The sequence below is a fragment of the Populus euphratica genome, unplaced genomic scaffold (genome assembly GCF_000495115.2).
Source record: "Populus euphratica unplaced genomic scaffold, PopEup_1.0 scaffold23.1, whole genome shotgun sequence".
In the NCBI taxonomy this organism is placed as follows: Eukaryota; Viridiplantae; Streptophyta; class Magnoliopsida; order Malpighiales; family Salicaceae; genus Populus; species Populus euphratica.
This window is the reverse complement of record NW_011499892.1, coordinates 83,469-94,603: the sequence shown is the minus strand read 5'-3', so window position 1 is coordinate 94,603 and position 11,135 is coordinate 83,469. Positions and strand designations below refer to the sequence as shown.

The 11,135-nt window shown below is 26.3% G+C and overlaps 1 protein-coding gene and 1 long non-coding RNA gene across 2 annotated transcripts; one reads left to right on the top strand and one right to left on the bottom strand.

Moving 5' to 3' along the window:
• The first annotated feature begins 1,099 nt into the window (after positions 1–1,099).
• On the top strand, positions 1,100–3,188 carry LOC105131477 (protein LURP-one-related 10-like). Its single transcript, XM_011034478.1, has 3 exons — positions 1,100–1,378; positions 2,667–2,897; positions 3,045–3,188. The coding sequence occupies exons 1-3, from the start codon at positions 1,100–1,102 to the stop codon at positions 3,186–3,188; spliced, it is 654 nt and encodes a 217-aa protein (XP_011032780.1).
• A 3,606-nt stretch (positions 3,189–6,794) lies between these two features.
• On the bottom strand, positions 6,795–11,129 carry LOC105131343 (uncharacterized). Its single transcript, XR_843408.1, has 3 exons — positions 10,644–11,129; positions 10,338–10,561; positions 6,795–7,103 (listed from the first exon to the last, which is right to left on the bottom strand). It is a non-coding gene; the product is annotated as an uncharacterized LOC105131343 (long non-coding RNA).
• Positions 11,130–11,135: the final 6 nt, after the last annotated feature.

Genomic DNA, 11,135 nt, shown 5'->3' with positions numbered 1-11,135 from the left:
GACTCGGTTTTGACAGAAAATGACGGTTTTGACCCGAAACGACCCGAAACTCATTTTTCATCCCGGTCGACATCGTTTAACCCGTATTGACCTGGTGGACTCGGTTTTGACAGAAAATGATGATTGACTCGAGAAAATATATTTTAAACTCTTTTTTTTTCTTTTTTTTTTCTTTTTTTATTATATTTTTTGTCATGAATAATAAGATAAAAGAACAAAAACATTTTAGTGAATCCAAAATTGGGTTACAACACGGATGATTTAGATGCTTCGGACCATTTGTTACTTTAATGCACATTTGCTTGGAATTTTTGGTTCAAATTCATTTCTTGGTTGGGGTATCTCTTGGTGTGTCCTGAAGACTTTCAATGACCTTGCTAGAACTTCAAACGACATCCAGAGGTGGACGAATAACAATAGTAAGTGGATAGGAGTCATACTGATTGATAATATTCAGATTCTTAGTGACTGACTATTTAACAATTACTTGAGTATTTTTATGTTTTTTTTTCCAACTTTTACTTTGTTTTTAGCAATCTCCAGGTTATGTAACAAATAACTTCTTGTTGTTCTACTTTGGTCAACCTCTAAATGACTATTTCAATATATTTCTTGATTATCTTAAAAACAAAATTCATATATATATATATATATATATATTATAAAAAAAATTATGAGGCATGAAGTTTAGTATAAACAAAGATAAGAAACAACTCCTGGAGATTGCATTGAAATGGTAAATTGTAACAGTTATGATACACTGACTAAAACAATAAATTTAGTTAAGTAGTTTATCATTTTCTATCAAATTTAACACTAAATACAAAAATCACAGCAAGACCCAATTTGGCTAAGAAGAAAAAAGGGATATACTCATCAATACTTAGAAAACTTTTTTGTATATTTAGGAACGAACAGCACCTGTTACCAGCTGTGATACAAATAGATTTTGGTGTCAATCCCTCACTATAATTAAGACCTTGTCCACCACATTTATAGGCATCGATAATTGTATATCTCCTAATTTGCACACACTATAAATATAAAATACCACATGATTCACCATACTGCTTATACCACCTTGTTTGAGTGCATGATCATGGCTACCGGGCAACATCCCGAGCCAGCTCCAGGGGAAATGGCAGCTAATGCGGCACCTGAGAGCCCAGTGGTGGTGATAGGGCAAGAGTTCGTGACACAGCACCCCGTAGACCTAGAAATGATGCAGAAAACATTTAGTCTTGGAATGAATGATTGTAAGGTTACTGATGAAGATGGAAATCTCATTTTCCAAGTCAAAAGCAAGATCGCAACAGTTCGTGATATACGATATTTGCAAGACGCATATGGTAACATTCTTGTTTCTCTTAAACATAAGGTAGGCTTGTTTGTTCTCTCGATCGGTTCTGTTATATGATTTTTAGATTGTTTGTTGTTTTTGGGTGCTAAAATATAAATAAAAAAAGAGCAAATTTGGTTATAGACAATATTTAAAAAAAATGATTTAGACTTTTTATAATGAAATTATTAAGAAAATAATAGCCAATTAGGTTTTGGATTCTAATATGCATGCAGACATATGCACATTAAAAAAAAATTGAAATCTAATTAATACTCAACAAACTATCTAAAATGTAAACAAAAGATTGAATGTTCATGTAACTAAAATATTTAATTAGTTTTATTAGTAATTATAAATTATTATTATTAATAATTCGAATGCCATTCTTATTACAAAAATCTGTGGATCTTGCATAGAGATAGACTCTTTAAATCTAACTAATCAAAATGATTGAGAATTCGATAAACATTTTCTTGTTAATATTTTTAGGAATTTATTTAAAATAATAATGTACCCACACACACTTATGCTGACTTTATTAACTAAGACCCTTTTTTAGATAGGTCATGTGGTCATGGCAGTTTGTATCCAAAGTCGCTTGAAAAAACTTATGAGTATGGCATGTATATTCGAATATCAATACCCATGCATGTTGTAGAATAGTGTTGTTTTCTTTAAATAATAATAATAATAAAAATACTATATAATCTCGATAAATTAATATACTTGAATAAATAATTTTTTTACATTAATTTAAAATTTAAATAATAATTTAATTAAATAATTTCTTGATTGTAATTTTCTTATGGCCACAAGGGCATTAGTTTATAAAACATTATTTGTACAAAATATATATAGTACATGGGTAAAGAATTGGAGGGTTTTTTTTTTTTTAACGTGTTTCTTTCTTTGCATCATCTGAAAATATTATGAATTTTGTCTTTTAAAATCTCTCAAAATGTTATTAAACTTGACCCAACTTAATTTAGTTTAAGTTTTATAATTAAATAAGAGTTGACTATTTATAACCTAAATAAAACTTAGTTTGATTTAAAAAAAATTAAAAATACATTATTATTAATATTTTTTTAAATAAATTTTTAAATAAAATTATTTTAAATTGATTTAGATCCATTTGAAGTGGACTGCTAAAATGTTGGACAAGTTCATAGACTTGGTTGAGTTTTATAACTGTACCTCGAATCTTTGTCATTCTATGTAGAATGTGGGGTTTTCTCGTTTAATATTCTTTGTTTCCATTAACGTTGTTGATAGTTTCATTTACTATCGGGGATTAATTATGCATTTCGTCATATATTTTTAGCTAATGACTGCACATGGAAGGTGGGAGGTTTTCAGAGGAGAAAGCATAGAGCAGAAAGATTTACTTTTCTCGGTCAAGCAGTCATCACTGTTCCAATTAGTTTCGAGCAAGTTACATGTATTCCTACCTACTAACACGACAGAAAGCGTTCCTGATTTTAGGATCGAAGGAGCTTTTATCGATAGTTCATGCACTATATATCTTGGAAATTCCAACACCATTGTTGCACAAGTAAGCTCGAAACCAATTTTGATTTTGGAGCACTTTAAGGCTTTAATAATAATTCTTGAAATGCTTTTTTTTCTATCCCTCTCTTGTCAGAATGAGATAGGAAGATGTATTCGAAAAGAGTTCTAATGTGTTGCTTATTAAATGCAGATGCATCAGCAACACAATCTTAAATCCACGATAAGGTGGAAAGACGATTTTCAAGTAACGGTGTGCCCAAATGTTGATTATGCTTTTATAATAGCTCTTGTGGTAATTCTTGATGCGACCGAGGATAATGATGACAAAATTTAAATTCAAATTTCATTTTACATCAATTTTCTTATACAGGATGATGATAAGATGTTTTTGTTTATTGCTCTAGAAACATAGATCTATATGTTTTTTTTATTATTATATGTTCTTTTAGGCCTGTCTTTCAATATTCTCAAAAGGAGTTCATACAAACTTTGAGTTCTTGTCCGTACTTTCAAAACACAACCAATTAATTATTTTTGTTAATACTTGTTAGTAAAACGTTGGCATGGTTTTTTAAGTATATGTTTAGCATAAATATATGTGGACTTTAGTCGGACACGTCATTAATTTTTTTTTTAAAGTTGTTATCTATAGAATAAATTTCAGACTTGATTAGCATGTTAAAGTGCTTTGAAGAAAGCTTCGTTTGTAACTTGACTAAAATTATATTTGTTAACCATTACGTTATTTCTTTCATATTTTATTAGAATTTGAACCAAGTATAAAATCTAATATTTCCAAGTTATTAATGAAAATTATATGTATTTAATATTTTTATTAAATTTAAATTGTCAAATGAACATAATTCAAAATATGATAAAAAAGTGAAAAAAACTTGCTATATTGTCTTACAACCTAATTCCCGTAAACTTCAAATAAATACGAGATTAAATAGAAATATTAATCTAAAAAAATTCTTGATTTTTCTAAATTTAATTCTATAATGGTTAATTAAAGATTGATAATGGTGAAAATTAATTTTTATTTAAGAGAAAAATAAAAACGTAAAAAGAAGAAGAAAAAACTCTAAAAATGAAGTGAGAAATAATGTGTAAAATCTAGAAAATTCAAGTTAGAAACTCTTCATTCACTCATTTTATAGTAATTTTTGAAAGTTAAAAAGTTAAAATACTCATAATCAGTATTATAGGAAGTTTTAGATAAAAAGTATGAAGTTGAAGATGCTAATATGATTAAATTCATCGTTAGTAAATTTCTAGATTTCAAGAAGGTTTATTCAAGAAATGTAATAAGATAAGTTCAAAATTTTTAACTAATTTTACACAATATACATGTTGAAGGTATGTCTCTAAATGAGTCATTCTAAGTGATTAAGGATAATTAAAAAATTATTATTATTTTGAAAAGACTTCAAGAACTATTTTTAGTATAAGCACAATGAAATAAGAATTAAAAACTTTATTTTAAGATAAAAGATAAAAGATGATAATAAATTATCCAACAGGATAATCAATTCTTCTAGTGCCCTGAAAAAAAAAAGTTGCGAAATAGGTGATAAAATCTCACAACAAAAATAAAAAAAATCTTGTTGTGAAAGGTAACCAAATATTCTATAAATAAGGGTAAACAAGGAATCCCTACAAAAAAAATTGTTCAAGCCAATATCAGTGAGGTTGATAACCTCACTAATAAAGTTTCACTAATAAAGAGTGATATATTTGTAGAAAAACAAAATATAAGGATATTTAAAAGAAAGATGAAAGTTAATTGCACTGTTGATAAACATAAAGTTAGAATTGTTGTTAACGGTTTTAGAAAACAAGCAGGTATGAATTATTTTGACACATTTTCACCCATATCAAAAATAATTTCCATACAAATGTTAATAGCCATTGCAATTATTACTAAACTTGAAATACATCAAATAAATATAAAAATAACTTTTTAAAATAATGACCTATAAGGTTTACATGGAATATAAGCCAAGAGGTTTGTTGTTAATAATGAATAGGGAAAGAAAGTTTGGAAGTTTGTCAAATCATTATATAATTTGAATCAAGCACTTATACAATATTTATAAAAGTTTGACAAGGTTATTTGTCAAATGAATTAAAAATAATTGAAATAGATAAATAAATTTATGTGAGAAACACAAATAAAAGTTATGTTATTGGATGTCTATATGTGAATGATGTGCTAATTTTAGGTAATAACGATCACATGATTAAGCTTACAAGAAAAATGTTAGCTAATAAGCTTGACATGAAAGATGTAAGTGTTGCAAATATCATATTAAAAATAAAAATTCTAAGAAATATAATGGATTTATATTTTTCTAATTTTATTATGCTGAGAAAATTTTTAAGAAATTCTCTAAAGATAACAATAACACTTTAAAAATATCAATTGATATAAGTGTACATCTGTCTAAAATAGAGATAAGGGAATAACCAATTAAAATATTCTTGAATAATTAGAAATATAATATATATTATGAATTGCATAATGCTTGATATCTCTTACTTAATTAATAAATTGAGTAGATTTAATTTTTTATCCTCATTTCTTAAGGTTTTACATTTGGATTCAAAATTCTAATTTGTACATATTTTAGTTTTTAAATTTGAAAAAAAAGAGAAGGTCACTAAAAAATGAGGGATGAGAGGCGAAGTGGATCAATTGCTCATAATTCCACCACCCAAATAGTTGTTACTGGTTTCTCGGTTTTCATTTACCCAATAAAAGTTCCATTTTAGTGTTTTTAACTCTTTAATTTGGTAGAAAAATGTTGGTCAAGCCTCTAGAATGTTTTTTGGTTTTTTTATTTTTTTTAAAGATTGAAGGCTACTTTAAAATTATTAATGGATTTATTGAAGCTACTAGGATGTTTCTTAAGTTATTTGTTTATAAGAAAATAACTGAAATCAAGTTTTGTTTGTTTTAGATCGAAAGTTAATACAAAGCTTCACACGATGCTTGTCTTATTAAATTTAATTAGGTACATTGTGAATTTTTCTTGTTTTTAAAAAACACATTAACAATATATAAATATTTTGTTTTTTGTTAATTTTTTTTTATGTTCACCCAAAGAAGTAACGAAACTTTCTAGTTAACATAAATTAAAAGAGTGTAAATTCATCTTTCACCTTCTCTCATAGCATTAAAATAGTATAATAATGAATTCATTATTTATTTTAAATATTAATTTTATTATGAATTAAGTTTGTAATATTAATTGTATTAAAATTTAAGTTTATAATTCATTTTAATTTATCTTCTGTATAGATTATCATGTATTAGCCAAACACTCCAACCAAGCAACTCCAACCGAATAATGTTTTTAGCCAATTCAACAGCTAAAAAGTGTATTATGCATGAATTTAATTAAAAAATAAATTATTTATACGTCTAAATACAAATAATAAGACTTGAACTTAACAACTCTTAAAATTCTCCTTCCTATCATTATAATTAATCCAATAACTAAATCATATATAACGTGGGAATGAATCTATATGGAAAGATTTCAAGAGTTTGAGGTATCTTTATAAAGTTAAGTTGAAAGCCAAAAAAAAAAGAGAAAAGGTAATAGCATAAAATAAGCTGATAAAGTTTATGCCAATATATGTTGAAGTGGAGAGTGGATTATTGAGACATATCATCAAACCAACACAGAATACAGCCATGCCAATATATCCTTGTGGGTCTCTATTTCTCTGCTTACAAAGTTGTCCCTTCAAAAAAAAAAAATTAAGAAAAAAAATGTCATTAATTTCAAAATAATTAAGTTATTAATTATTGGGTTTGCATCTTGAAAATATTCCAAAAACATTTGAAGTTCATCGAAAGATCATTTATTTCAAATTTATCTATTAATTTTTTAGTTTGATTAGAATTCAAAATTTATCCTATAAATGATTATAAAACTTAACAAACATAATATATTTTACACTTTATTTCACAGACAACATACATTTTACATTAGAAAAAAGCCATAAGACATACATTGTATTTATTTTAACAAAACAAGAGGTATTAAACTTGGACATTTCTCTCTCGTAATAAAATAAAAGTTGTATTTAATCTTCGCCACTGCGATCTGCATTAATTGATCTCATCAAGAATCACCACAAGAGCAGTTATAAAGGCATAATCAACATTAGGATACACAGTCACTCCAAAACTGCCTGTATCCAAGATAGTACTTGCGAGAGAATGTTTTCTATGAATCTGCATTTACATGATAAAAACAATATAAGTATGAGCTCTTATGAATATAAACTTCTTGATTAAAATAGGATATATTAACCAATTAAAAGCCTTTCAATTTGCAATAAATAAAGGGTTGAGCAACAAGTTCCAAATTAACCAAATTGTAAAACTCGAATATTATAAGTGCGGGTGTGAATAAAACAAATTCTCAAACAATATTATTGTTCTTGTTAATCGTTTAACTATGTTATGAAAGTACGGGAAGGTAAATTGAAAAACATAAAATAGGATATCTAATGTGAAAATATTTTTAAAAACTTGGATGGTGCACTATTTTAAAACTTAACCTGCAAGGTTAATTCATGACTTGAAGTCTAGGTCGGTTAGGTTTGAATAAAAATAAAAAATAATTAATCTAGTATGATATTTTTAAAAATCAAGGTTAACATGCAACTATATCACTCTAAGAAAAATTTGGTAAAAACTCGTTGATTTTCTTTTAATTTTTTTTAAATAACATTATTGTTTTAAGAAAAAAAACAAAAGAATTCATTTCACCTAGAGATCAATGACTTGTCCCAAGTGAGTTCAAAAACTATAACATCATAAATAAAAGAACAATAATTGAAATTAAAAGTCTATTAATTACATGCTAACCACTATATTTAATGTTTCTTAGCAATGGTTTTTTAATACTATTTAAAGCTATAATTATTGAATTAACAAAAAAATAATTCTCCTTGAAAAGTTACCAATCACTAAAACTCAAAACAATATTCATTATATAGAATAAGTATTAAATTACCCTTAGTTAAAAAAAAAACATTGAATTAAACATTAGGGGTTATGTAGTCTTTTCACAATAACACAATTGTCTTCTATAAATTTTCTGAAGTTAGACACGTCATTTTTATTTTGTGTACATTAAAATTATTAATTTAACCCTATAAAAAAAATATAATGCCTATTATTAAAGGGCTTTTTATCTTTTTAATTGTTTTAAAATAGTGTAATTATTTTAATATCATTCATAACAAAATCAACATATCTCTCTTGTAAGAATTTTTTTTTCATTTCACATTAGTTTTATTATAAATTCCAATGATATTCAAGGACATTTTTGTCATTTATATTAGTTAAATGTAATTAAAAAAATTTATTGACACATGTGAACAACCCTACATTGTTAAGGCAACGTGTATAAGATTGTCTAGCTATCAAATATTATATTCTAGAGTGGTGTTAAAAAGATTTTAATATCCTCGATTGTATTTTTTTTCTCTCTCTTACTTTGAATTTCATATCCGTAATTTATTTTTTCTTCATATTTGGTTCTTGTCTTTTTAATTACTATCTTTTTTATTTTTAAAAGGCCATGGAATTAAAAATGTTTTTTTATTTCACCCTTTTATTTTTTTATTTTTCAAATTTATTTCTCATTCTTTTATTACAATTTTTATTTTATTTTTAATAAGCTATAAAATTATAGGTTTTCCCAATTTCCCCCTATTATTTTTTTTCAAATTTGATCATTATTTTTTTTATTTAATTTGATTAGGATCATGTTTTATCTTTTTTTTTTACAATTTCATTCTCCATTGGTTTTTTCTTATTAAATTTGATTCTTATTATTTTTATTGCTATCTTTTTTCCTTTGTTAAGTTTTTTAAATTGATAATTATGTCACGATTATATCCTTCTAGATTAAATTCATTAGAGATTAAACTTCTTAATTGAATCCGAATCAAGAATTTCATGAATTATAAATTTTAGATATTAAACAATGTTTAAAAGGTTTGCTCATGCTAGCTTGGTTTGTTTGTTCCTTTTTTTTAAAAAAAAATATAATGTTTTTTATTTTTATTTTCAACCTTTTTTTTTTAAATTTACTTCATTATTTTTTATGATATGCCTTCTACAAGATTAATTTTAGATTCATTACCAAAGTTATTAATTTAAAAGGTTAACGTGAGTTAACTTTTTCTTTCTAGATTATTATTTTTTAATTAATTTATTTTAATTTTATTTTTTAATATTTAATTTATTTTAAATTTGTCTTTCTATCCTTTTTTTTGTTTCCTTTACTTTCATTGGGTTATCTTGATCTTAATCATATGATCGCGGGATTTGGGGGTTAACTTTTATATTTTTTTATTGTTATGAGAATAGTCTCGAGTTCACAACTAGAGTCAGCAGTTTCAAAAGTTAACATGAATTAATATTGTTTTGTCAATTTTTTAAATTGAATTATTTTAATTTTATCATGTAACATTTAATTTATTAAAAATTATTTTTGTAATTTTTTCCCTTTCCTTTATATTAGGTTCTAAGTATTTTTTGGGTTATTGTTTTTCTAAACAATTATCCTTCATGGATGGTTTTTTTCCTATGAAATTTGATCCTTAATTTTTTTTATTTCTATATTTGTTTGGCAAGTTTTTCTTCATGATTTCACCATTTAAAATTAAATTGGTTAGGAATTAAACTCTTCTTGGTTGAACTCGGTTAAAAGATTTTACAATTTTCATGATTGTGAGTTTATGAGTCAATTTGGATTGTCTCATATTTGTTTTCATTGTTTTGTTAAATTACTTATTTTTATTCTTCAATATTAAATTGTTTGATAATGATAATTAAATTTTATGATTTTATTTAATTTGTTTTGAACATGGTCATCCTAATATCACCACTAGGTTAGAGATTTTGTAACTTGAATTTGGTGGGCTCGAGTAGTATTTTTCCAACCTTTTTCAAATTTTAATTTTTTCTTATTTTTCATCTTTCATTATTTTCTTTACTAGATATTGAACTTCATCTATTTCCTTTTTTTTTTTTTAGAGTTGTCATCTTTTTATTTAATTTATTATGAATTAATTTTTATTTTTTTTTAATATTTTTTTCTGTAAAATTATCTATCTCAGGTAAATATTCATAAAATTTACAAGTTATTTACGGAATTTTTGTTGTTTCTTAATTTGTTTTTCAATTTTACTTTTAGCATTGGCTTGTTCCATCATCCAAGTTAGCTTAAAACTATTTTTATTAACTTTTTTTCATTATTATTTTTTTGTTTGTTTATTTATTATTGTTATATTTTTTTTAAATTATTAATTTAACCAATAACTCGTATCTTGAATTTTTTGTAATTATTTTTTTTTTTATCCCCCCAGCCACAAATCTAGTTAAATAATTAATAATTACCTATTAAATAGTTGTTGACTTAGGACTAAAGACTGAATTGGAGCGTTAAACTTGTGCAAGCATGGTATTGGAATCTCCGAGAAGTATAGAGCAGGAACTCTCGCTGTAGCCTCCTTTCACCTTGAAATCAGGGACCTCTCCTTTGTTATTACCCAAGAATACGTCTAACTCAGTCTTGAATTGGAACAGCTTTGATTTCTTGGCTGTGAAAAGCAAGTCTTTCTCCTCCTTGCTTTCTCCTCTAAAAGCTTCCCACCTTTGATGCAGATCATTATCTGGAGAGAAGTATAACACGCAGCAAGCCATATCATCGAAGAAGAAGCTAAGAAAACATATGAAATGATCAATTAAGCATACCTTCTGCCTGAGATTGACAAGGATGTTACCAGCTGCATCTTTCAGAAAACGACGATCATGCAAGCTTAAGAGTTTACTCTTGACTTGGAAGATGAGGGTGCCATTAATGTCAGACACCTTAAAATAATTTTCTCCAAGACTCCATAGCTTTCTGGAGACGGCGAGTTCAACAGGGTACTGTGCCAGGTACTGTGGCCCTAGGCCCTATTACCACCACTGGATGCTCCACTGGCGGGTATGTTCTCATAGCAGGAACGGGGTTGGTTGGTGCTTGCCCATTAGCCATAATCACAAAAACACAATATTACTTGAAGAATTAAACAGAGAAAAATAGCTAAATTTCTATATGATGCAGGTCTTGCTGGTTTTAGAAGTAGTCTTTGAGGGGAACAGTGGATGTCTTTTATCGTGCCAATTAACATGTGGCATGTCGTGTCTTTAAGTAAATAAAAAGGGCAGTCTTTCTTTCAAAATTACAACAGTGAGAAAGGC